The sequence below is a fragment of the Amphibalanus amphitrite genome, unplaced genomic scaffold (assembly GCF_019059575.1).
Source record: "Amphibalanus amphitrite isolate SeventyFive unplaced genomic scaffold, NRLGWU_Aamphi_draft 000020F_arrow, whole genome shotgun sequence".
Taxonomy (NCBI): Eukaryota; Metazoa; Arthropoda; class Thecostraca; order Balanomorpha; family Balanidae; genus Amphibalanus; species Amphibalanus amphitrite.
Genome location: NW_024881516.1, coordinates 1023853 through 1051684, shown reverse-complemented (window position 1 = coordinate 1051684; position 27832 = coordinate 1023853). Strand labels below are relative to the sequence as shown.

General features: G+C 53.5%; 2 protein-coding genes across 3 annotated transcripts in view; one reads left to right on the top strand and one right to left on the bottom strand.

Annotated features, from left to right (window-relative positions):
- Positions 1-9347, top strand: part of LOC122389957 — a 28783-nt gene extending 19436 nt beyond the window's left edge. The window contains exons 6-11 of the mRNA XM_043382486.1: positions 455-551; positions 1010-3506; positions 3803-3874; positions 4156-4314; positions 4564-5643; positions 8427-9347. Coding sequence (XP_043238421.1) covers positions 455-551; positions 1010-3506; positions 3803-3874; positions 4156-4314; positions 4564-5643; positions 8427-9347 — 4826 coding nt within the window. The remainder of the gene's footprint in view (positions 1-454; positions 552-1009; positions 3507-3802; positions 3875-4155; positions 4315-4563; positions 5644-8426) is intronic.
- A 332-nt stretch (positions 9348-9679) lies between these two features.
- Positions 9680-27622, bottom strand: LOC122390301 (programmed cell death protein 4-like). Of its 2 annotated transcripts, none has more exons than XM_043383077.1 (9): positions 27121-27622; positions 26526-26791; positions 25798-25949; positions 25314-25424; positions 16701-16818; positions 13293-13452; positions 12077-12247; positions 11385-11687; positions 9680-11016 (listed from the first exon to the last, which is right to left on the bottom strand). In XM_043383077.1, the coding sequence occupies exons 2-9, from the start codon at positions 26758-26760 to the stop codon at positions 10938-10940; spliced, it is 1329 nt and encodes a 442-aa protein (XP_043239012.1). In that variant the 5' UTR covers positions 26761-26791; positions 27121-27622; the 3' UTR covers positions 9680-10937. The 2 variants fall into 2 exon arrangements, with proteins under 2 accessions (XP_043239012.1, XP_043239002.1); XM_043383067.1 differs by having other exon boundaries at positions 26526-26795; positions 27127-27438.
- Positions 27623-27832: the final 210 nt, after the last annotated feature.

The window sequence follows — 27832 nt, the reverse complement described above, 5'->3', positions numbered from 1 at the left end:
CGTCTGGAGCCGTATACCTACCTAACTGTTGAGCCAGTCCGCATGTACTCTAAGCAAGGGGAATCAAACGTTCGATCTCAACGCGTATTAAACCTGAAAAAAACCTATTACACTATTCGAATCAGGGTAACACTTATTTTTGTTTTAGGTACTTGGAGGATACTGGCTAGCTATAACGGTAATATACCTAATTTCAAGATGACAGGCACATTGCGTCGGCATGGGTACACAAATTGGACCGTTTCTTTGATGGAACATTTCTTTTTATAACGCCGAACATCCCGACCGTTACAACGTTTAGATTTACTCTAACGAACCATGATTCCTCTTTCGTGGCAAACGGCGCTATAAACAGATTTGGTTGGCATGTTGTCGCGAATGGGGCTTGTGCTGCTTCCCGTACCGCGGATTCGAGCCCGCACCTGAGCTGAATGTGTCCAGTGCTGTGTTGCAGCGTCGTCAGTGGTGCTGGCGCTGGTGCTGGTGCTGGTGGCTGGGTCTGAGAGCAGGACCCCCCTCCGCAGCCGACGAGTCGCGCCCCATGCCGACAGGTGAGCCCAACCCACTCCCGTGACACTTTCACTGTCCTCTCGAGAACCAGTGGGGTGCTCTACAAGCGAGGGGAAACCCTGTGCTGAGTACGGCCGAAATCAGTCCGATCTGGGCCACCTCCCGCCGGGATGGGACCGTTCGCCGGCGTGAGGTGGCGCGCCGCTGCGCCGTTTTTGCCGCGTCATCAGCGGCTCGCACGTGCGCGCCAGCCGGCTAGTTGTCGCCGCCGCGCTGTGGGTGCGAGCAGGTGACCTGGTCGGGTGGCACGTTTTGGGGCGGTCGGTCTCAAAACGTGCTCAGCTGACTGGTCGGTTATATAAGAAAGCCGGCCTGCGGGACAGCCTGCCGAATAACAGTGCATACCAAACGCGTAGCCGTAACAACTATGCTAAGTTTATAGGTAACGGTAACACCTCTGACATTTCTGTCCTCATCCGCGCGGTCTGTCTCGTTGCAGGCCGGCGGGGCGGAGCTCGGACGGGGCGGAGCCACCGCCGTTGTTCCGCTACTACGTGCTGGACCGGCGCGGGGCCGTGGAGCGGACCTTCCTCTCGCCGCAGCCGCTGTCGGGCCCGCCGCCGGCAGCCGGGCCTCTGCCCCAGATGGACAGCGTGGTGGCCACCATCGGCACTATCGTCAACGCAGAGGTGGCCTCGATGGGCGGCCGGGACCAGAGCACCGTGGCGCCGCGGGTCGTTAGCTACCAAGCGGAGGAAGTGGAAAAGGTGGAGCCACAGTCGCCGCCAGACAGTGAAGAGGCGCCACAGTTGCCGACAGGCGGTGAGACGGAATATATCCCCCAGATCGACAGTGCGGTAACCGACAGAGAGTCGATGTTCAACTCTGAACAGGAGTTAGTTGACGTGGAAGATTATAGTGAAAATGATCAGCAGGGGAGCAGTGACGCGGGCGATGAAAGCTATGCTGAGCCTGAATCGATCGAAACACCGTCAGTGCTGCCCTCTACCGCACAACAGACACACCACACTCGGCCGAGTGTGCCTTACATCTCCCCGTCGGTGATGTCGTCAGTTCTGACTCCGGAGGAGATCGAGCTGCTCTCTCAGCTGAATGTGGCGCTGCTCTCAGACCCCGAGGTTGCCATGACGACCGAGGTGCCGCTGGGTGAAGTCGCCTACATGCAAACGGAACGGACCACACCGTCCAAAGTTCACTACTTCGTACCTGCGTCGCCGACCCCTCATGGCGAACAGAGCGACTCGCAGTTCGGCCCAGTACCGACAGAGGCGCTAGAGGGTCGCGTGAGCAGCCAAGGAGAGCCTATCTCGGCGATTGACGAGGATCCGACCCCGCCGCGGCGCCGGCCGGCCCACAGAGCGCCGGTGCGGTCCCCGACGATGGACGGTATCACGGGCGGCGGCCTGCGTCCGTACACAGCCGAGGAGCTGGCCGCCCTGGAGGCCGCCTACCTGGAGGAGGAGGAGGCGGAGGAGCCGCTGCCGCTGCACCCGGTGGTGGACAGCGTGTTCTCGCCGTACCTCTCCCACTCGATCGCCTCCCGGTTCATCCCGGACGCCATCGGAGCCGGCCACGGCCACGGAATGGCTCACAGTGCGGGTTCCGGAGCGAATGGGGGACAGGGACAGGGAGAGAGGGTTCCTCCCGGCCACGAGACCCGGCCCCTGATCGTGAACAGAGAGACCATCAGTGCCGATCAGATCAAGGCCATGGAGAACTTGGTGGAACTTCTGTCAACTCCCGTCAAGTCGCAGGAGACGACCTCAACCATCGACACAGCTCCAGTGACAGTTCAGCAGAGCGCTTCTGAGACCGTCGACGCCAGCGGAGCCGTTCCTTCCGACATACAGTCCAGCGAGCAGACGAGTCTGGAGGAGGACGACCTGCTCATGGTGCTTGGTGAGGCAACCAGCAAAGGAGGGAGTGTCGGGTCCAAAACGGCACCCGCAGCGACACCCTCAGCGAAACCGACAGCACCTGCAGCGTCTCCTGCGTCGGGCGGCGCTGCGGACACTGAGCTGGAGGACGGCAGCGGGTCCGGCGCCGAGTCGCCCGCCGTGCGACCCACCTTCACCCTGTCCAGTCTGTTCCGACCCGGGGCGCTGGGAGCCGGGGGATTCCTCTCCTTCTCCGGCGAGGTCGGCTCGTCGGAGGACGGCTCCGGAGAGGCTCCTGACGAGGACGAGGGGGTCTCAGAGCTTCCTCACATTCTGCTGGATACGGAGGACCTCTCCTCGCGGGTGCGGCCCCTGACCGTGGGCTATGAGGAGACGCCGGAGCTGAACTTCAGCAACGAAATCCAACATCACGAAGGTCACCATGATGAGAAGTTTGAGGCCGAACATAGGCAAGATCACGACGAAGGAGATCACAAAGTGCACGATACAAGCTACTATATCAGTGCCGAGAATAAGAAGCATCATGAGCATCACCACGAAGGCGCCGATCACGAGTCCCACTCCGGCGACCACGCGCAAGGTCACGGCGACCACGAGGGTCACCATCAGGGTCATGAGGGTCATCATGGAGATCACGGAGATCACCACGGAGATCACAAAGAACACCACGGCGATCATCACGGTGACAACGGCGCCGGAAACGGTATAGGTGGCGCCACCTTACGGTCGCCGCCAGAGGGCAGCCTGGGTCTGGAGGACACCCTTCTGGACGTGGACCAGAGCACCGACACGTTTGTGGAAAACATCAACCGACTCGGGCTGTCGCTCTACCGCCGCCTGGCGCCCGACTACCCCAAACAGAACATGGTGTTCTCGCCGCTGGGTGTGAGCAGCAGTCTGGCGCAGCTGTTCCTCGGGGCGCGCGGCGACACGGCCCACCAGCTGGACAGGCTGCTGCAGCTGGACACCATGACCAGCTTCAACCCGCACGTGGGCTTCTTCAAGTTCCTCCGCTACATGAACCAGGCCGGCGAGCACGCCCAGTCGGCCGTCTGTAACGCTCTGCTTACACATACGGTGGGTAACTGTAACCGAAAACGGGTCACGGGTAGAGTCCAGCTCCGCGTCCTCGTATTTTATTCGGTGCACATCTGACATCATTTAGGTGTCCATTTTCGACATTGCTTGACTGAGCCCCATAATTAGCAACGGGCATGGTGTAAAACATGTGGGTTTTATATGAGACCTTTATACCTACCTTTATGTATGTGACTTAAAATATGTAAATTTATTCAATGTTACATTTAACTAAATGAACGTAGTTATTAAGATATCTAATAACCATCTTAAAATGTCGTTTATTGTTGTCGCAGGAGCAGGGTGACATGTTCAGCGGCTACGAATTCCTGCTGTCTCGCTTCTACCAGCCTGTCATCGACAAAAATGTGAGTACCGTGAATGTGTATACTGCCTACCATCCTACCCCGGTACTTAGTTTCATGGCCGGGCAATGTCCTTCACGTGCACTGTCACACAGTATTGCTTCATCACAAAGTATTTGCTCCGCTGAACGAGGGTCGATTAGTTCACATGAGATCAGATGATTTCTGACTGATTACAAAGCGATGCCGATAAGGTGACCGTCTCTCCTCTCTGTCTTCAAGCTATCCCGGTCATGCCGATCTGAGACTTCTCCGTTAACATGAGCGTATGTGACCCTTTCCAGGCGGACCTGAAGTTGGCTCCGGGAACTGCCATCCAGAAAAGCATCAATAGCTGCGTCAGCAGATCGACCGGCGGCCTGGTCAGCGACTTCATCCGGCGTCCCGAGAGCCTGCCGCCCGTGGAGCCCTCTCTGGTCACCGCCTCCGGCACCTTCTTCAACGTGAGCTATGGCGAGACATCTGTCGAATCTCCGATGGAAAAAAGTAGAGACGTAAAGAGCAGATGGACAAATATCGAATTTTGATTCTCGAGCATACTGCACAATCAAGGTTAATATATTAATATATCGGTAGAACTAACATTTTGCAGGATTTGTTTAGATACACCAGTTAGTCTGTCTACATACACTGCCGTCATAAAAGACAATCTAAGGTCTCTCCCTGACCCGTTGCCCTGTCTCCACCTGCAGGCGACGCTGGCGCCCTCTCTGGACGTCCGGCTGGTGGACACGACTTTCCTGCGGTTCCCGTCGGCGCTGCGGCGTGTGCTGGCCACGGCCGGTGTGCGCGTGCGCGGCTCCCTGCCGGCCGGCTACAGCGCGGAGCTGGACTGCACGGTGGCCGCGCTGCCCTACTCGGACGGACAGCTGCAGCTGGTGCTGCTGCTGCCAGGCACCGCCGGACGATTCAACGCCGACGGCCTCTCGCAGCTGGAGTCGCGCCTGTCGCCGGCCGCCTGGCACCGCCTGATGCGCTCCGCCACCCCCCAGCAGCTGGAGGTCACCGTGCCCATCATCTCGCACCGGACCGAGGCCGAGCTGCGCCCGCTGCTCGGTCAGCTCGGGGTGCGCGCCGCGCTGACCGAGGGCAGCGCCGACTTCTCCGGCGTGAACGGACTGAGAGACCTGCGGCTGGGCGGCGTGCTGCAGGCGACAGAGTTTCACCTCGGGGACGGCAGTGTGCTGCACGCAGGACACGCCGGACATGGAGACCATGGCGGACACGGGGACCATGGCGGGCACGGGGACCATGGCGGACATGGCGGACACGGGGACCATGGCGGGCACGGGGACCATGGTGGGCATGGGGACCACGGAACACACGGGGACCATGGCGGGCATGGGGAGCATGGCGGGCATGGGGACCATGGCGGGCATGGGGACCATGGAGCTCACGGAGACCACGGGGAGCACGGAACTCACGGGGGCCATGGAGCCCACGGGGACCACGGAGATCATGGAGACTACGGAGACCACGGAGATCACGGTGATCACGCAGCGCACAACGATCATGCAAACCATGCGGACCACGACGGACAAAGTCACGCGAACCGCCTGGACCACGGCGCACACGGCGCGGGCTCGGAGGACGACCTGGAGTTCCCCACGCTGCCGTCGCCGCTGTTCTCGGACCGCGCGGGACGCTCGCGGTGGGCCGTGGGCCCCGAGCGGCTGCCCTGGGAGCAGCACGGCGCCCGGCCCGCGCAGCAGCCCCTGCCGCCCGGTACCCCTCTCGTCAGGGTCAACTTCGAGCGGGCGTTCCTGTACGCAGTACGCCACGAGGCCACGGGGGCGATCCTCCTCATGGGGCGATACTTGGACCCACACAGTTTTGCATGAGGGCATGGCCCGTGTGGTCAAGTCAGGTCAGGTCATGTTAGGTCAGCAGTGTCTACGCGGTCTGGTCAGGTCAGAGGCTGGGTCACGTCAGGTTTCAGGCTGAATGGGTCGACACAGCATTAGTTCTGAAAGACAATTAATCCGTCCAGATGGCGGTGCAGGGTCCGATGGACCTGACATCTGATGGGCTGCAACAAAGCCAGACTCTCCCACATCAGAAGTCCGGACCAATTGCACCGTCTCATGGTCTGGGACGGTTCCGAACTCGGGAGACACGAGCGGGTGCCTTTTTGCCCCTGAAACATTAAAAAATGTTTCACCGAGTTAATTCCCTGTGAATCAGAGGAAAAAGGACGACTGAGCATCGCCATCTTGCGGCCAACGGAAGCTAAAGAGCGGCCAACGCCCAAACCCGCGCCATGGATCGGAATGCAAGAGCACATCAACAGACTAAAAGCTGCAGCACCCTTTCACACAGCCTGTCGTACCTTCGTCATTGTTTCACTGGGATCCATTAGTTGGTTATGTGGCGTGATGATGCAATTTTCATGTAGGGGAGAGTGGGGCAAAGCGGCCACCCTAACGCTTCTCACGATGCCAACGCTTGATTTTTAAACTTGGAAAGATTCTTTCTATACCAATGTAATCCCTATTAAGTTGCCTTTTATTTCAACTGCGTTTTATTTCCAAAGGCGTTCACATATGAAAGATATTGACAAAACTTTAAACCTATGCATATTGGCCACTTTGCCCCATACCCTGGGGCAAAGCGGCCACCGGCGTCTTCTCAAGCCCCGATATGAGGAACAAAATAGTTGCCTCGTGTACGACTAGGGTATTTGATGGTGACAAGGTTAAGCGAGGATGGATGTTTACTTTATCATCTTCCACCTGTAGGTAAACAAAGAAAGGAGTTTCATGGAAATAAACATTTAATTGCATTATTTGGTAACTCATGCAACTGAAAAGTGGCCAAGATGAATGCATGACGACACATTTGAATATAAATAATGTTTTTTATCCAGATGGAAGCAACTTATGGCCAATTGGGGAGTGGCCACTTTGCCCCGGCCACTTTGCCCCGCGCATACCGTCAGAGACAAAAATATTCCAGCTTAGTTATTAGTGGGGTAAAAACATTAAAATTGGTAGAATACATGTACGATAACCATGCAATGCATGGACAAGAACGCTTATAAAAATTCCAAACGGTTATGGAATAACATAACATTTAAAAATTGTAAACATAGTTGGTAACCTGGCAAGAAATGCTTTTCCGTGTTTCACAGAACAATGCTGATGGGCCTGAAACCCCGGTCTGGCTCATTCGAACGACCGTGGAGAGAAGTATAATTGGAAACCATAAATTGGAACTGACGCCAGCTATGAAGGGCTAAAACGATGGATGGCCGCTTTGCCCCGGGTGGCCGCTTTGCCCCACTCTCCCCTAGTCTATTTGTCGGACCTGTTCACCAGACCGCAGTTTTACCCTGAGTCGAGGGGGGCTCCGGTATGACTGTCGTCCGTTCAGATGTTACATTTTTGTTATGATGGTAATGTGCGTTTGTTTATTGTTATTTGATGCTATAAAGTATGAGATATGTTAGCTACGAGAATGAACCGAGGAACAAGACATTCAACAACGTAAGAAGCATCGCTTCACTGGGCGAAATATGGGCATGTTGTCGATGATTATAAGTTACAAACACTGTCAGTGAAGGCCGAAACACCGACCAGTTGGAATTGAAGTATCTGGCCTAGGAGGCATGTTTGAATTTTAATAGCTGGCACGTCAAGGTGGATTAATGTTGAAAACGCTGTTTTGTACATTGTTGTTGCTAATCAATACACATTATTTGTAAGAATGACCTTCGATTATGGTCATCTGTCGGTAACGCATCGTCATGCTATAGGATCCGGCAACACCCGATGTAAATCTATGTATATCAGTGCAGCGTTCAGCCACTGTTGCAGTGACCAACAGCGACACATCGATTCCGATTGATTTGTCAGAGGCAGACATCAGCCTCGGAACAGCATACCAATGCAATAGAAGCCCCAGCCCCACCCCCTCCCGCGATAGTGAGAGCAGCAACAGCAGCGCCCCCCGCGTTCAGTGACCATTAGACCGAGCACCGACCTGGGCCAAGGCCAAGATGCTCCAAAGGAACAACGTCCTCCGGGCCATCAGCGGCACGACGTGGGGCTGCTCACCGTCTGATCTGCGCAGCACATACCTCGCCTTCTCTCGCGCCTGCGCCGACTACGCCGCCGGCGCTTGGATGCCCGGCCTCAGCGAGTCTGGCCTGAGGGAGCTGGAAACGGTGCAAAGACAGGCGTGCAGGACAATCACCGGATGTGTCAGATCTACACCAGTGGACGCCCTGGCCAGAGAGGCGGATCTCCTGCCTTTCTCGGCGCGGCGGAGGCAGTTGGCGGCTGTGGCGATGGAGCGCCACTCCCGGGACCTACCAGGCGACCCTGTGCAGCGGATCCTCCTCCCTGAGAACCGCCCCCGGCAACGTCTGCGCTATGACAGAGGATGGGCACGGACGGGCCAAGGGATATCCAAAGACGCCGGCCTAGACGACTTCCCACGCGAACCGTTCCTGGTGGTTGCCAGCACCCCTCCCTGGGAGTCACCGCCACCTCCAACGGTCCTCTTCCACACTGGACTTGTGAGGCCGCTACCGCAAAACGCCCCCGCCGAACAGCGACGGACTGCCGCCGAGGAGACGCTAGCCGGACTGCCGAACCCGGACGTCCAGGCTTTCACGGACGACTCGGCCACAGCCGGCACAGAACGAGGCGGAGCAGGGGCAGTCGTCTATAGGAGCGGCAGGGAAGTGAAGAGGATCCGAGCGCCAGCGGGGCGCTTCACGTCGAGCTACACAGCGGAGCTTCTCGCTCTACGAGAGACACTCAAATACATCGAGTCCATCCTCACCGATCAAGACCCTGCACTCAACATCCAGCTGTGCACCGACTCCCTATCATCCCTCATGCGTCTGAGGGAAGGCCCGGCCAACCAGACTGAACGGGTCGCTGACCAAATCTGGCTATCCCTCCGGCGACTAGGACGACGCCACCGCGTGGACCTTCAGTGGGTTCCCGGTCACGCGGGAGTCGCCGGCAACGAGATCGCCGATGCCGTGGCCAGGGAGGCCGCTGAGCTGCCGCAGGACGGGACACCCATCACCTTCGCGGCGGCCAAGAGCCTGCTGAAGCGTCACGTGAGCAGAGAGTGGGTGGAGAGCACGCGCCACTCCCGACCGGCTCCCGCGACCCGCCCGCACCTAAGCCACGACTACCACGATGTCGTCGGCCCGGGCAGGGTCAGGCTGGCAGACAGGCTCGGCCTGTCTAGGAGAGAGGGCACCGCTCTGGCGCGCCTCCGGACCGGCCACTCTCCTGCCCTGCAAGCTTACCGTCACTTCATCGGGGCGGAGGAGGACGATGGGTGCCCGACCTGCGGCGGCGGAGTCAGGGAGGACGCGGAACACTTCCTGACGTCGTGCCCCGCGACGGCCCGCGTCCGTCACGACGTTTTCGGGAGAGAGGACCCGACGCTGCGGGAGGTCTTCGCTGACCCATGCCGGGTTATCGAGTTCCTGCGGCGCCTGGGCCGACTATAGAGCGCCCACGGCGCTAGACACTCTGGCGGGGTGCTGGGTTCTCCGGCCCTACCCGGCGTCTGAGTCCGCCGGAACCCGCCCGGGGGCCTGCTGCCCTCCCTGCGCGGACGTCGCAGGTGTCGCCCCCGAGGGGGGCTGGGGCCCTCACGGGCCCCCCATGTGGGCCCACCGGGCCCGACGGCCGGAACGACAACAACAACAACAAGCACCGACCTGCGCAAATTTCACGATTGACCATCCTGCAGCGGAAATCGATTGTCCTTCGGTACCAGTTTCGGCCTAAACGGCCTCACGGTCGATCCGCCTCCCGCTCCCCCTAGTGAAAGAGCGGAGGTGGCTCCATGTGTATTTGGCAATATACAGCAATATCCAAACACGCACCGCACACACACGCACAGCGGCAAACGGCCCCAAAAGGAGGACAGAGGGCGAGACAGGCACACCAGTCGATACCGGCTGAGTAGCACTCGTTGAACTCGTTGCACCGTGATGAGAACGCTAGCCTCTTACAGACCGATAATGGTTCATTATGACTCAACTGTCAACTGTGTTGCATTTCAATGACTCGCGCAGCTTTAACACACCGTTCTTTCAGGCCTGTACAATTACATCATTCATTGCACTCAGGTGTAACTGTGAGGTAACGCCCGGAGATCGTTCCACCAGGAGCCGTTTACCCCTCATAGTGACAGACGAATATACCTTAGAAACCACCGCTAACTGAAAAAGCACTCCTCGCCAGACAATCACACCGAAGCAAGAAAAAGGCAGAAAAGGCAGCGCCGCTCTAAGAAAACCCAGCTGTGGGAAAGCAGCAGTCTTAATACTAAGCTATCAGCGCTTCGGGGCTGAACTAACGAGACAGAAGTGCGCCTCTATAACGGGCAACCACGCCAATCCGAGCCCCAAACGCCCAACCAACTGATTCAGGGTTCCTCTTTCAAACAAGGTTTTGTACTTCCTTAGCCGAACACGAAACTGAGACCGCCCTATGCAATGGTGACGCACGGAGAGCAGCGCTCGCGACGCCCGCTCACACCCCGTACCTTCTCACCGCGCGGCACGCTCCACTTACACCTGTCCACCGCGCGGAACGCGGAATACCCCCTCCGCCGACCCGCGCCACATAAACGCGCCCAGGAAAAGCACACCCAAAACGCCGCCACACCCGCATCCAAGACAGCCACCAAACACGCACACACGCATCAACCATGAGCCGCGGGCGCGCGCATAACGAAACCCTCGCACCCGAACAACACTTCAAAAATATACAAAACGCACGTCTTCAGCCGCCGGCTATTTCAGCGAGTCCTCTGTTCCGCGGCGCACACGGCTGGCGGCGCGGGGCCTGAGCGCCCGTGCCACCGCCGCCGGGTCGGGTCGGGTCGGTCTGACGTCGGTCCGGGGTCGGCCAGGGTCGGGACGGGCAGCGGTCGGTCTCAGAGCCGGACCCGGGGTACCCAGGACACCCCACTGGACCCAGGGTACCCTGCTGGACCCAGGATACCCCGCTCGACCCGGGGTTCACCCAGGGTACCCAACTGGTGGACCCCGGGGCACCCCGTGGTACTCAGCTGCACCGGGTACCGCTCACAGCTGCAGCGGCACCACGTCACTGCGGTCCTTGATCCGACCGCCGTCACCCTCGGAGACGAACCGCTTACGTCCCCTGCGCGGGCAGACGGAGAGGAGCACAGGTCAGACGGGCCGAGAACCTCACCAGAACCAGCAGCAGGGCGCCGGACCAAGCGGGTCAGCGACTCTGACGGCTTTAAGATTGTGGGAGTGCCGGTGTTCAAACTTGAAAAAAGAAACAACTCATTACTCGCCAGTAAAGACTAATTTAGCAAACACCTGAGGAGTACAAACCGTACCCCAATATCTACCAAACATTAAAGCTAACGGGCATTTAAATCGATAAAACAATAACACACTCATACCATCGTACCCAAAGTCCCAGGAAAAACACGCCAAGCATAACCCACTTGAGCTGGACAGCCTATGGCTCTGTCCCCAGGGCGCCGGCCGTTGACTGACCTGAGCGGCATCTTGCGGACTGTGTCTGGTGAGATGACCTCGTTCTGGGCGGCCAGCATCACCAGGCTCTCCAGCAGGGCGTAGGCGTTCGGCACGTCCAGCTGGATGTCGGCGATGTTCTCGAAGACGCGCTGGAAGCCCTCGTCCATCTGGTTGATGCTGATGACGCCCGCCTCGGAGAGGACGCGCAGCAGGCGCGACAGCTCCGAGATGGATTTGTCGTCCGAGCGCTCGATGGCCATCGTCACCGCCTCGTAAGCCAGCTCGTGGTGGAAGTGCGGCACCTCCAGCTCACGGACACACCTGGACGACACACGCAGACGGCAGGGCGTTAGACATGGGGACGGCACGGCGCTAGATACGGGTGACAGGGACGCCACGCCATTAGCCACGCGGACGGCACAGCGTTAGCCACGGGGACGGCATGGTGTAAGACACGCGGACGGCAGGGGCGTAAACCATAGGCCACCACGTAGTTCGATCACCAGCCCAGACTGATTGGTGATGCAAAATACAGCCTACAGAAACTCCCTGCAAGCTGCAAGTTCCATTAGTTCCGATACCTATAACAAAAAGTCGAGCAAAAAAAAAAAAAAAAACACTGGTTTCCAAATCGGCTTCTGATTACCGTCAGCTCTGTCCCACCATCACCTATCCACTCCTCCCCGACCATCTTCCTGCGGTACGCGTACCTGATGGCCTCCTCGGAGTCGCCGGACGTGAGGAACTCCTTGAGCAGCATGGTCATCTGCTTGACCAGCAGTCGTACGGGCCGGCGCGGTCCGCCGACGCCCCAGACCGTGTCCAGCCGCATCATGCCGCCCTTCATGTTCATCAGGTGCTCGGCGCGGTCCAGCGCCTGACTGAGAACGAGGCGGATACACAGTCAGCCCAGAGCCTCAGTGGGGGAGGGGGATGGGAGGGGGGGGGGCAAACAACATCCAACCTATCGCGCCAACTTCGGAAGGACACCAATAGTCTATATAATCACTGAGATAAAAAATTAAAGAAATATAATGAACCCAGCTTTTGTTCCACCCAGCAGTACTTTGAAATCGTGTCGCAACCGGAAACAACAGATGCTGCTGCAGTGTAATTATGTGATTTTACAGTAGATGACATGAGCCGATCACGCGGCAGATTATCCGCTGCGGATTCATGCCGGCGGGAGGCGCTATAGGTCATCAGTCGGCCAGTCTGTCAGTCAGTGTGACGCCGCAGAGTTGACCGTTACGCTGCCAGCGGCGGCACCGAGCGACCTTGGCCACTCATACGTCAGGGGACGGACTGCGCCATACGACACGGTATCGGCCTTCGGAACTAGTTCATACTGCGCGAGTCCCCGGCCACGGCCCGGGCGCCGACAGAAGGGCGGCGTCACGAAATCCGAGCCAAACAAACTGCGTCGTGACGGGCGCTCAGGGAGGTTTGTGGAATATGATGGCATGGGTGACGGAGTAGGCAGATTGAGCTGTTTCAAGTGTGAATAAGTTGGGCTGTTTGTGTTAAATACACAAACCAAAGCTATTTTTAGCTCGTTCAAACTGCTAAGACCGGACCGAGGTGCGAAAATAAACACTCGGTGGACAGTCACTGTCAGTATCACAGGGCTACCGATCAGACCACTACCGCTCCTGTGAGGCCGCCAAAACCAACTGGTGAGGTATTTACGCTGACGAAACCTGGCTGCGGCCAGACTGCGGCTGGCGTTCGTCTCGCGAAATCACCGACCTATTCGCCACCGGCTTAAGCAACACACTTCGCGCAGATGCTTTGAATGACAGTGCCAGCTCCACTATAGATAATCTCTCTAGAACACAGACCTTCCAAATCTCCACTTTCAGTGCTCCCCGCCACTCCCTGACGAGCCCCTCCCCTCCCCTCCAGCCGCACCGGGCCCCGACTCACACGGCCAGTCGGCACTCGACCTTGCCCTTGTGGCTGGTGAGGAACTTGGGCGGCAGGCAGTCGTCGGCGATGGCGCGCGCCAGGAAGTTGCCCAGGATGACGGGCGCCTCGGGACAGTCGAGCACCAGGTCCGGCAGGGAGGCCAGCAGCGTCTCGAAACCTGGACGGTACAGGGGAGAGGTCAGTGGGGCCGTGCAGAGAAATACAGACGCGTGATGCATATCGAGCACTGCGACACAACCGGTGTCTGAGCCAGAAACAAAGCCAGAGCGGCTTCCAAACGGCAGCGGCCACAGCCGGAAGAACACAGACGTCGGTCTCGGCCAGGCGGTGATGAACGCTGTAGTGCAGCCCTCGTCTCACTGCGTGGTCGGCGGGTATTCACTGGGTAATATAGCCCGTTACCCACCTGTGGTGATCAGACATGTGCTTGGATCCGAGAGCTGGATCTATGATCTCAGTGGATCTCTCGACAAAATAGAGGGGTTGGATCTATGATCCGAGTGGATCTCTCGACAAAATTCAGGGGTTGGATCTATGATCTGAATGGATCTCTCGACAAAATTTAGGGGTCGGATCTATGATCTCTGTGGATCCAGCGGGCTAAAATTTGTGGAGGACCTATGATCTGTATGGATCTCACGACAACATGTAGCCAATGAAACCCTTATCCTACATAATTGTACACCTTACAGTGCAATACAATTGAGAATTATCACTTGTGGACATGGTTATTGGTTAAGACCACTTGTGATCATTAGGTATCATCATTAAATTTGAATTTAAATAAACAACATTTGTACTACATTTAAAATAAACCAAGAACATGCATATTGCTACTTTTTGTGACCAATTGTAACTTTTTCATGACAGCACTGATGACAATCTTATCAACAAGCTACAGCCACTTTAATTCAAAGAACAAACAGTACAGACAGATGCAGTGGCAGCAGGGCACTGCAGATTTTCATTTTGGTCCCATTCTTTCTGCAACGCCAGTAGGGCTAATGCTAAAATGCCAAACTCTATGGGGGGCACTGTACCCTGGTGCCACACCCCCCCCCCCTGTTCTGCTGCCTATGGACAGATGTTAGGAAATCAAACCTGGAAGCCAAATAGGTCAGTTTTGTTAAAAATAATCCAGCAATCCACTTCTGCCAGGTATGAAATCCCAATCCAGAGTGTTCATATGAGCTATTAGTATGTGCAACACAATTTCGATTTAGTAAGAATAGCAACCAACCTCTAATACTTTCCTAATAAAATTACAAGTTCAAAAATGGCATCAACTTCTTCAGATAACCTACTTTTGGCCACTTTTGGCATCCTGCCAGCTGCCACGTGTGGTGCCATGCTGTGCTTTTGTTATGAGAGAGCCTCCCAAAAAAAGACAAACGAAATTCACAGCTCACGTTTTGGTAATATGGTTTTATTACGTCATTATCGTTTGACCAATGAAAAATCTTAATTTGACCAAGACCGTAATGATTCCAAAAGATTCCCCGTAATAGGCCCTCTAAACTAATGACGTAAGATATTGTTATTCTTTTGAAAAGTGAATAAAATTAAGATGCAAGGCGCACACCGCTCAGGGCCATATAATACCGTTTCAGCTTACGTTTACGTCATTAAATTCAACGCTACAAAGATGATATTCACAAACAATCGTATCGTAAAATCATGTGAGGCAGAAAAAATGAACATTCTTTAAAAAAAAGTTCCAGACTTTTGAATTTCCAGTTTGATTTTTTATTTATTTTCATTATACTCGAAGGTAGAACGCCTAGCTCATTTGTTATTTGAAATGACGTCACGAGTTCAATTTAGATACTGAATAATCATTTTACGGTAAATATCCTTGGCCATTACAATTGATATTTCGCTTCCCATCGCTTCCGCCAGACGTAAATATGCTCGATTCCGCAGGCTGTTGAATATTTTTATACTTTTGTTTATATCTCAGTTTATTTTATCAAATATTTCTTTCAATAGATTGAAATACCTTTACCTAACCAAGCCACATGTGTCAGTATCATCTTTTATTGTTTATCAATCAATTGTGGTAGCTGGAAACTGGAAAGCCTCATGGTTGTCTAAGCAAGATCAATGAGATTGTCTTATCAATATCATTATGTAGATTCTAACATGAATTGTGATGTGGTAGGTACCTAGTTATGTATTGTTCATTAGTCATTACTTTGACTTACCTCTATGTTAATTGTTAATGCAAACTTTTCTGTTGGTATGTGAACTGTGAACAATCTTCATGTCACTCAATTCTCTCAAGTTGTGACCGTCATGAGCCTCCTTTATTTTGTATTCTGTATAATGTAACTGGATGCCTTTACTAATATGGTCTTTGTATAAGATTGTTTGTTTCTAACCATACTTTGGTATTCATAACTTCTTATGAAAGAAAGTTGTTAACATTTTGAGCACCTATGTATGAGCTATGATCCCAACGGATCTCACGACAAAATTGGGGAGCCAGATCTATGATCCGAGTGGATCTAGCGACAAAATTGAAGGGTCAGATCTATGATCCCAGTAGATCTCTCGACAAAATTGAGGGGTTGGATCTATGATCTGAATGGATCTCGGATCGGGATCCATGGGATCGGATCTCAGATCCATTTTTCCGGATCCAAGCACATGTCTGGTGGTGATGTCTGTCTGGGTCAGACACTCCTGGTACAGTACCCACCTCTGGTGATGTCTGTCTGGGTCAGACACTCCTGGACTCAGGGCTGCGGAGTCGATGGATTTTCAGCGACTCCGACTCCGACTCCGACTCCGGCTTTCAAAAACCAGCTCCGACTCCGACTCCGACTCCGGCCAGAATTGTCGACTCCGACCGACTCCAACTCCCGACTCCGACTCCGCAGACCTGACAGGGCTGCGGAGTCGACGGATTTTCGGTGACTCCGACTCCGACTCCGGCTCGGGTTTCTAAAATCGACTCCGACTCCGACTCCGACTCCGGTCACAACTGTCGACTCCGACCGACTCCGACTCCGACTCCGACTCCGACTCCGCAGCCCTGCTCCTGGTACAGGTAAAGTCGACTACAGAATGATGTTCCACTTTTCACAGGCAATTATTTGCCTGGAGTGGTAGGCTGTGCCGCATCACACGGGCTGAGTTCACAAATTATAGCTTTGTCCCAATGCTCACGATCGACACGCTTAATTGCGTGATAAACCGCACAACTTAGCGCTCCGGTCAACTGATAGCTTCTGAGGAGTGGAACATCATTCTGTAGGCGACTATACAGTACCCACCTCTAGTGATGTCTGTCTGGGTCAGACACTCCTGGTACAGTACCCACCTCTGGGTCAGACATTCCTAGTACAGTACCCACCTCTGGTGATGTCTGTCTGTGTCAGACACTCCTGGTACAGTACCCACCTCTGGTGATGTCTGTCTGGGTCAGACACTCCTGGTACAGGTCGGAGAGCAGGATGGACGTCATCTCCCGGTGGGACGACTTGTGGTCCATGGCCACCTCGATCATCGTCACCACTACCTGAAACGGACAGGGGGGATAGGCCGCTCACGAAACACGCATCGGCTAACGAAACAAAGTAATCTTGAACGAAACACCCCAACAACGAAACGGTCTATCGGCTACACTACACAACACAACACAACACACCGCCACTGCAGCTATTAGCTTTGACAGACTATACATTGAAAACAAACAACGCATGCAAACGTAGGTATCAATCCTAACTGAGGAATGCCTGGCTACCGGCTGTTTGGGAACAGAGTTGACCATCGTCAGTCCGCATGGTGACAGGAAAAACAATGAACTATCACTACTTTAAACGCGGTCTTGACAAAAAGTGCGTCGCTTCTATTGAAGTCCTCAATTAGCCTGTAGTCACGACTCACAAGGCCGTCGCATGCGTCTCGTTCGGCGAAATTTCAACGTTTAAACGACACATTTTCAGGCTTGTTATGACCAAGCCGAGTACCACCATCCGCCTATGCCGTGCAGTGTGCACTAACAAAGCCGACCTATCGTCCCATCGCTCTATCTGGTCAATCGCTCGGCATAGTTGGAACCTGAAGAAGCCAAACAGGTAACTGGACTGCCGGGGAGCCGGTTGTGAGAGCACAATGTGGTGCTAGGGACGGTCTGCGGTCGGCGGCAGCGGCCATCCCTCAGCGTACGGAGGTCAATGAGCGTGTGCCGGCAGAGCATAATGTATGTCGGCCCGCTAAACATCCGTCTCAGCGTTCCCGTCCGGTCGGAACTCAAAGCCGGATTAGACGGTCGGACCAGGGAGCTTGCACAACTAAAGCTGTTTAGGGCGACTTTGAACCTTGAGAATGAAAATCACCATCAACATTTGTACCCCATTAATGTCAGCAACGTTCTAGCCGCACTTCTGAGAAATATTCCCGAAATTTCGAAGACGAAAAATCTACTCACAAATCATCTATACACCATTGAAACCATTGAAACCATTGTAAACCATTGAAACATCCGGCCCTCCTAATGCACCTGCGGCAGTGACCACCGGTAGTCCGGTGGCAGCACGTAATGCCACCCGATAGCCCACCGGCCCCAGCCGTGACATTTCCCGTACGTTCGCAATGCACGGCGATACCCGAGAGACACGCGGCCCGAGTGGCGCCGCCGCAACAGGCCCACTTCATAAAACAGCACACCGCATAAATGCACGCACGGTCACTGAACTCACAGTGGCGAAAACGGGACCGTGCAACCGCATCGGGAACTTTCGGGCCGCGAGCCGTGTGAAACAGCTAACTGCCTGCATTGCGACATCACGTCGCCGACCAGGCCGGCGTAGATTTCCCTCGCCAGGTTTGCTGGCGCCGCCCCGCCGGCTGGAGTGCCACCCGCCCCTTCCCCCTGCAGGCTGGCCGACGCCGCCCGCGCGTCTGCGTCTCCCGCGGCCAGCCAAGGTCAGCCGACCTGCTCCAGTCAGCTGACACCGGGCTCGCCGCGGCGGCCGTCTCGGCACGCCTCCCGACGTGAGGACGTCTCGGGTCGTGTCGCGGAACGAGACGCAACAACTCCCCTCCCTCCCCTCACGCGCACGTGCAGCCGCCGCGCACTGTCTCTGGAACCGCCTGGAGCCGCTCCGCTGCGCCGCACCAGTGCACCGCTCCGTGCACGGTCCCGCCTTGAGCGGCGGCCAACGCACGGTGGTCGGCCAAGCAACAGACGACGGCCAACGCACGCTACACCGCCCAACAACAGGCGGCGGCGGCCAACGCACTCTGGTCAGCCCAGCGACAGGCGGCGGCGGCCAACGCACTCTATACCGCCCACCAACAGGCGGGGGCGGCCAACACAGACAGTCGGCCCAGCGACAGGCGGCGGCCAACGCACTCTGGTCGGCCCAACAACAGGCGGCGGCGGCCAACGCACTCTGGTCGGCCCAACAACAGGCGGCGGCGGCCAACGCACTCTGGTCGGCCCAGCGACAGGCGGAGACGGCAGAGGCGGCGGCCCCGCGGCACGCGTCGCTCCAGCCAGCCGGCACAATCAGTGGCCGGCAGGCTGGGAATCGCAGACCGGAAGGCGGGCGAATCCGCCCCGCCCAAAATGCGGTTCCGGGCAGTGTAAGTGTAGCACGCTACATCTTGACCATCTAACGTAGTATCTTTTCGGCACGGCCGGCCCGGTGACGCGCAGCTGAGCAGAGCGCTGCCGCACGCTTCCCTCCCTTGTCATTATTCCCTCCCTCCTCCCACCCGTCCCCAGGTCCACCCTCCCCAATCATTTCTCACTGTCCGCACAGAATGGGCCGCCATTAAACTCCAATTAAGACAAGCACCTCTGAAGACAGTCACATCAGGATGAGTCATTGGTAGTCATTACAAAGCAGCTGAAGCTACAAGCAAACGTCGGCACACTGTGAGACCACGCGCAGGCTTAAGGCACGTAGCACATTGGGTCTCACGTAGCCATGGTAGCACAACAGTGCGTCTCACTGCAACGAATCTGCTAAACTTAGCAAACAGCCTCCGAAACAGACGTAGTTCAGGACGTCTCCACTGCGGACAGAAAGCGCTGTTGTCCGAAACAAACGTAGTTCAGGACGTCCCCACCGCGGACAGAAGGCGCTGTTCTACAGACCCTCCCAACCAAGATGACGTCAGTGGGTGGAGCAAGAGTGACGTCACAAGGGGCGTTGCCGGCAGACGAAACGGAAGGAAACAAAAGTTTGAATAAAGTGAAATTGAAGAATCAAAATTAAAACTCGAAAATCACCAACCTTTCGGGGATTGGTTTATGCCAGCGACTACTAAGATGATAAAGCACTCAACACGAAGACGATTCGACGGCCAAAAATTGCAGACACAGAGGAGCAAGGTGACTAAACAGGACAGAGGGCGCCATCTTACGGGCCCACCCACAAGAGGAAGGCAGAGGAAGATGACGGCGCAAGGGCGTGGCAGTCACCCCCTCCCCCCAAGCTATAAAAGGGTGCACCACCCAACCAGAGAGAGGAGACACAGTCGAGCAGCCGAGAGTCACAGTCTGCAGCCGGAGCCGGAGACGCCATCTGGGAGCCGCCGTCAGTCCGGGGTCACCCGCGAGAAGTCTCTTCAGTTCGAGCGCAGAGGAACTCCAGAATGTGAGTGCTGTTGCAAAGTCTGCTCTATCCCTGATCCTTGCCCCCCCCCCCCTCTGCCCAGCTTGCCGTGCCCGTGACGACTGCCAAACATTTTTGGTTGCCATAAAATGCACTCTCAATTGGAATTGGAAAACTTAAATTACTTTGAACTTATTGGTCCAGACACCCTAGTAGCACATTAGGATCTGAATTTCGAAGTCATGTCAGAGCCGCCAGTAAATACGTTATCGTCAGTTGGAGTGCGGGATACATCGCGATTAGGTCGAGAACGGGATGCTAAAATTTGAATAAGCAGCTCAGTGTCACGAACGCTGAAATCGATGACCGGATGCGTAACAGCGTTGAAACGTCTTTGTCTTTGGTCAAACTGGTTCGTTTGATTTATTATCCGCGGTGGCCAGGCGCAATTTGAGGTTGGAACGTCTGTGAAATTAAGAGTTTAGATTCGTGCTGTACTCACTAAAAGTTGCATTGCGAAATCATTGGTAATATGACTGTAGGAATTAATTGCGAAGTCGAAATCAATTGTAGAACAGGTAAATACGGTTGAAAAGGAATGTACTATTTTAAGGTGGCGACTGATTCATGCAATCGATCTATGAATATGGCTATGAGTTATGATTTTCGACAGATACGAATGCTTGAGCTTACGGCGGAATTTCTTCTGTTACTTAGGTGCAGAGTTGAGAGTAGTGGTTTGAGGTCGACGGTTTGACACTTTGCGACTTTAGATGGTCCTTGTACTTACCGTCAGTGAAATTGCGAAATGTCGTGTAACAGGTAGCTGTAGAATTGTTTGTGGTTAGAACTAATATGCGACTAATATAGGTACCGATCGCTGTGCTTCTGTAGAATAAATACTAGAAAGGACCATCTTTGTTGGGGAACGATTAAAGGGGACAGGAATTTAATAGAAAAAAAAACTTACGTGGAATGGAGCTGATGAGATGTCGAACAGGGAGATATTGCAGCGATATTTTACCAGATTCACACTCACTGACACATTCGTTGAATCTACCCGGCCCGGAGAGACCGCACACACCAGTACTGCACCGCGAGTGATGACGCGCCCATCGCGGCGCGGCCTTGACAACTGTCGACTGTCGACGCGGCGCCGGCCGGCGCCGCGGTAATCATCGTTCGCGACGCGGGACCGTGCGCCGCTAGATGGCACACGAGAGCAGCGTCGGGAGTGGAGCAGCGGCCACAGTAGGGCAGTGGGCTAACCGTAATTGGGCGCGTGCGGTAGGTGAAGGTCATCGTAGGTATAGGAACATGGTTAGTTGTGGAAGTTGCCACGGGATAAGAACGTAAACAGTTACTGCATAATTATAAATACGACATGCTATGTAATATCTAGACTGCAGGTCGTTTAATGTGCATTGTTTACTGTTGATAGGATGATTTAAATTAGATTTCCTCTGAAAAGCTAGCGATCCGTATCCGTATGACAATATTCTGGCATTCTATAAAGATAAATTGTATAGGTAACTAGTAGTCCATCAGAAACTGCCACCAGAAACTATCGAGCGAGTTTCAAGGACTCATTTCCGTTGAGCACTCAGTAATTTACTATGATACGGCGGTCACAACCAGACGACAGATCCGTGCGTACTAATTGGTTCTAGATCATCTGATTAAATCAAGAGCGGTTCAAGGTCTGCTAGGGTTGTATACGAGAACTGATGATTAGGTTCACGCGTACAGCAGCAATTAGGACTTGAGATTACGATTTGGTTTGGATAAATAATGCGTTTTTGTTCTTCGCGTTCTTGCGAGTTAGCGCCAATGATTACTCCACCAATATTGGCACAGGGCATTGTGAGGCACAGACGGCTTGTTTGCCCGTCTCCTATGGCGTAACGTTTACCAGCATGACTGTATGAGACACAGATGCACTTCTCTAAACCCACGTCCAGACCGGAATAATAAGAGGGACACACCGTCACGTACGCAGGGCATATGCACGTTTTCCGCCAGTGGTACCGGCCACTGTTAATTTCCCGCTTAGGTAATACTGGGTAACGAGGCAGTGAGAGGTTTCTATGGCAGAGGAAAGGAGAAGACTGGTACAGTGCAGTCGGAGAGTAAGTTGGAGCTATGCCAAAGGTAAGAAGCCGAAGGTCAGGGGTGAGTCACCCAAAGGGCGGATAAGGCAAGCTGTAGTGTCCCGAATAAGTCCTCATACTTATTTTGTAAGGGTACCTTAATCGGTACTGGACAGCCTCAGGGGAGGTAACGATGTACTCCAGGACACGTAAGGCCTTGAAAGTAAATCCCAGGGTTTAAGGAGAGTTCCTGAGGAGAGTTCCAGGATATGAACGGTGGTCTCTGGGTCGTGAACGGAGGTGTTACACGCGGACCGGAAGAGGGCATAGGTAATCTCTCCCGGATAGAGAGATAAGTCGGATGTAAATCGTGTATGTGTGTACCATAAGTCTATCGGACGTGTGGGAATCCCATAGATTAGTAGGGTGGATATTTGTACATATTTATTCTGGACGGCCCTGCGATAAGTATCTTTGTCGCCGGTTAGCGGAGCATGCAAATGGATTTCGGAAGGAGACATTTATCTCGCCGGGGAGATCGTCGTCAGCCAGACACCTAACACTATCGGAGGGAATTTCGGGGCTGCTAAATCGATTGGGGTGAGTGAATGGAGGGCAAATGTTTTGTGTAAATGAGCGTAAGAATGATGAAGGATACATCTTAGGATAAGGCCGATAGGAGTTAAGCAGAACTCAGGTTGGGCAGTTGAGCTAATGATTCTCGAGGGCAACTAAGCTAGCAACGCTAATACGAACTAAGTGGGCAATTTTCGTAATGGGGAGGCCAGTGATATAGGAATGGGTGACTGGACGAATGATCACATTCAATTAATCAATTTAATTACCACCCATATGTTTGGCAGTGGTCATCGGGACTTCGAATGCCCTGTCCTTCACCTGCCCAACTGTGCCGCAAACCCAGCTGATCGGATCCCTCTATCCCTAATCCGAGCAGTGAAGAAGCATATCGTGCATCATGGTCTATACAATGAACAGAATCATCAAGCCTCTAAATCAAAAAGCATCTTCCATCAGATGTATTTGTATGCAAGGTGGATCGGTATCTACATCTCTCCCAGGTGGACGTCACCTCAAGATCTCTATCTGGATACCTACATCTCTCTATCTCAGGATCCCATCTTCATCACCATCTGGATCCCTCTCTATAGCTATCTCAGGATCTCTTCAACGACTCTCAAGCTCCCCTGTATCACAAGCTCTACTACCCAGTCATTACAGCAGCAAATAGTTCTCTCTTCTTGTACAACCAGTTGAGCGACAGAGGACCGCGGTGCTGGATCAACCGCGAAGATACAGCTCTGTATTTCTCTTTCTTTCTAATTCCCCTCGCTACATAAGCCACCGATCAAAGCTCAATTGGAGGTTTCATATTATGAGTTATTAGAGGTGTATACAGTAACATAGCGAACTTCAGCTGCACAGCTAACGCAGCCGCCCGCAATAGTTGTAAAACGATTACAAACAGGAACGTGCTGATTCAGTCTTGTGGCGCGGAATAGTTTCAGGTCAGGAGACGATGCACATTTACCCTGTGCGCTACTCCGTGTTAGCCCGCGATACTCCTGTCCGACTCGGACCGGAGCGCACCACCGTTCATTTTCCGTCGGCCCGGCCCGCCCAGTGACCGGCCCGGTCGGCGGGCGCTGATCGATTCAGTCCGCCGCGCCGGCAGCGCTGCAGGGGCGACATTGAAGCACAGCGCGGAATGGCCGCCACTCTACGGACAACTGCACAGCGAAACCGGACACAGAACCTACTAACATGGCGGGCCAGCCGCCCGACGGCGAATTTAGATCCGCCCGACAGGTTCGGTCAGGTTTGTTGTCGGTGCGCAGTTGCGACATCCCAGCAGCTGGCGGTGAGTTCGGCGAGCGTGTGCTCCGCTCCCTCGCAGCGTCGCCGGACAACGGGCATCATTCCACGAGTAAACAAACATTCCACTGGCGGCTGGGCACCTCAGAGGACCGCCAGCAGTGGCCGAGCTCCGGCAGGACCGCGTGCGCGGCCGTCAGGCGAGGGACCGCGCGCCGGCAGCAAAACGGGCTGCACGGCGGTATATGGCACGGTCCGCGCCCTTGAATGGGCTCGGCAGGGTTGGAACGAAAACAACGGCACGACGGTCGGCGGCAGTGGAGCCACCAGCACACCCGACTGACCAGGTGCTGACCGGAATCCGAAATTGAGTCGTACAACCCCGTAACATCGGATTCTATGGGATGCCTCCTAGTATGCTACCACTGCATAAATAATCGTAGGTATCATTAATCATAGCCATCACCCAGTCCCATGCCACTGGTTGAAATGCCGAAAATTCCTCATGGATGATAGATAATAGTGACAGTGTAGCTCAGGTGGTGCAATGTCAGCATGCCAGGCCCATGAAACTCCGTAGAATGCATTCACGCCAAGCCAACAAAGGTCTACCGAGCAGCTCAATAATCCCGCCGACAAACAACTAACAGGACAGAGCCACAGCTCACTGTGGGTGGTTCCCCCGACTTCAGTTGGGTCGGTGACGCGGCTCACACCAGCGCCGCGGTCAAGGAAACGTCAGTTTCAGTTTCGGTTACCCACGCCATCGATAACCGATCGCCACTGTCACTTCACAATATTCGAATATCACCGGTGGTTTCCTCGAAACAAATAATTTCGGCGAGTCTCCTTCGATAAGCAGTTTTGGAGACCGTTCTGCTCAGCGACCGACCGCGCGTTGTGCAATAATAATGCTACTATGGTTCCCCACTGGCATACGTTGGAGAGCGCATTAAATGCATAGAGGTGTAATCAAACCACCAGATACACTTCTACATGAGGTACCGAACGGACACCGGAGTGGCAATACGAGCAAAATTAAAAAAAAACTTCTTACGTGGTTTAAAATCGGACAGTAATCGGTAAAATCAAGACAAAAAAAAAAAAACGGCAAAAGGAAGATTCAGTCGTGCCCTGAATCACTTTCCGATATTTATGTAATCTCATTCAAACTTTCCTATCAATGTAATTACGTGATAACAAGCACCCGTCTCTGGCAATGTTTGCATCATCGCCGTTCCATTGTTCTATTATAGACCTAGCGGCGCATCGAGTACTACCGTTATTTTCGTTTTCCACTTCTGACACATAAATTATCAATAATTCCTGCCTAACTACGGAAGGATGATTTTCCTTGACACGGAAAAGCAGCAAAATGGAAAACGTTGCAAAATGGGCGCTTCCATTAAGTACATAATAGTCTATCAGTATCTATTTGATAAGAACCGAAGTCGCGACGGATTTTCACACGTCTTTCAAAACAAACACGCAGGGGTGGTGCCGCTGAGGATCTGGGTACTCACCAGGTACCGCAGGTGCATGTTGATGCTGTCCCAGTGGTCGGTCAGGCTGCCGTCCACCTCGCCCGTGTCACCGTGCTCGAAATACTCGCACACCAGACCCTCGGTCATCTTCTGCTCGACAGGGCGGTATGAAACCGGCGTCAACACCGATACTACGATATAAACATTCATACAGTAGAATTTATACCCGCCTTTATTAGCTCCTCGTAATCATCGGGTAGGTAAGCATGAGTTAAAGGGTAGGTCGGCAACGCAAATTACGTTATTAACAGTGAAAAACCGATCTTAGATGTTGACCTAAAAAAGAACATAATGCAATGTAAACAAAAACACGATTCATCTGACCATCTCGCGGCAGTGAGTTGCCGTCGAATAAATTAACAATATATTCATTTCGGTCAATTAATTCAATCTGTCACCCTGTCCGGTCTCGCCGCGCCCCGTCCCAGTGCCGCGGGTGATGCCGGCGGCGCGGCGGACGCACCTTGATCTCGTCCTCGGTCAGCTCGACGGCCACCTGCTCCAGCTGCACGTCGTCCATCGAGTCAGAGTCGTAGTTGGGGTCGCCCGAGTCGATCTCGGCCGCGTCCAGCTCGGCGCCCGGCTTGCCCCAGACGCCCTTCCCGCCGGCACCGCCTGCAAACGGCCACAGACGTGAACAGGGCTCAGGCTCACAGGGCTCGGACTCCACAGGACTGGAGGACTTTGTGACAGACATGGGTGACAAGTCAGCTGTCATAGTGGCTGTATTTAGTGCAATTTGGTGGAATGGATGTGATTTCATCCAGCTCTAACCAAGGCACTTTGTCTAAATCCTCACCAATACAAAGGAAACATGTGCATTGCATGCCACCCTTGCCAATCAAATCACTATCTGCATCTGTTGATTTATGCTGTGATTCTGAGGAGGTATGGTGATATAGCATAAGCCATACAGCCCCATATACTGTTATTGTCATATCAGAGGTACTTGAGGCATTCCATCCAGTCTGTTTGACAAAAATCTACCCCTGGAGCTGTAAAAGGCCAAAATGTGACTGGATACCTGCAATCCTCAGCATAGCATTGCTTTCACTTCCATGAGTGTTGGTGATGGCAAATGGTGGGATCAAGACACTGAAATGAAGACCCCCTGACACCAGACCACATTGTTCCTGTTTCATTACACTAAACTTGGGTAAAAAGCTGCAGGATAGCTGAAAAATCACTCACCCTTCTTTGGGAGGCCTCTTCCCATGCCAGCCCTAGATCTCCTGCTGTTTTTAGAGAACTTTGAGGGTACCCTTGTTGGCTGAGGCTCCGAGATAGACACGGAGCGGGTTCTCTTGGATTTTCCCTTTCCATGAGCCACCTGCTCCTGCACTGACTTGCTTTCATCAATCTGAAGATCATCAGCTGATGCTGATGCTTTGGGTGAGTCCCCAGCCTGGGCAGGCTCAGTCTCCATCTTCGGCTACTCTTATGTGCTTGTTGCAGACCTAAAAAGTAAATGAGCATGTCTATAATTTTCTGAAATAAAGTGAACAACCATACACAAAACCTGTTGTAAATTTTGGTGCACTAACTAGGCTAATACAACTAGGGGCTATTCAGAAGAACAGGTTAAAACAAGATCACTGAATCAATTGTAGGTACATTCTTCCATTTATCCTGGTGCACTCAGCAAAATTGTTGATAATTAAAGGTCCCTCTACGTTACTGTCTCATTTGACAGTTGTGTTTACTGCAGATGCATATCTTTACATGGCATTAGTAATGACACAAAAACAATCTACACAAATGGGTCAAATAAATGATGATAGCTTACCTACAAGCCCTTTTCCCCAATCCAAATTCACCAGGGCAAGTGGAGCTGGAAAAAGGCACCCCGTACGAAGATTGAAGATTCGATAACTTCACTTTGACTTGACTTCAAAACAAAGCAAGACTGAAGACTGGCGAGACCGAATCAGCGACCCACAATACGCCTTGACCCGTAACTTGTACGGCTCAGGCTCAGATGCAAAGCGATATTTAGCTTAGTCAAAACCACAGACAAGACCAAGAAGATAAAAAATCAGAATAATCAAGCAACTCCGCAACCACCGCAACGCCACCAAGACCCTCCCCACGCAGGGTCTCTGCGCATTACTTCCGCAGATGTTGCGAAATACTTTGTTGTTGTCTAGTTGGCATGTGTTATTGTGAAATACCACTCAGCTGATGACATGCCTTCCTACTCCATAAAAAGGAAATTCAAGCAATAAGAACAAAAAGTGTTGCGAATGCTTACAAAAAACGCTTAAAATATATCTCACTACTAGACTACTAGCACTTATTCTGAAAAAAAATAAGAAAAACTATCAGTGACGAACATAGGTGACGAATATATGTATTTTCGTATTTTTCTCTTTGTCTTTTTTTATCTGAAACAAAAAATGAATGGTGGCGTAAAACATAACAAGTACCAAAGATGTTTTAAAAACAAGGGTAAAAACCAAAGAAACAGAGAAAAACAATTTAATTCAGCTTTCAATATG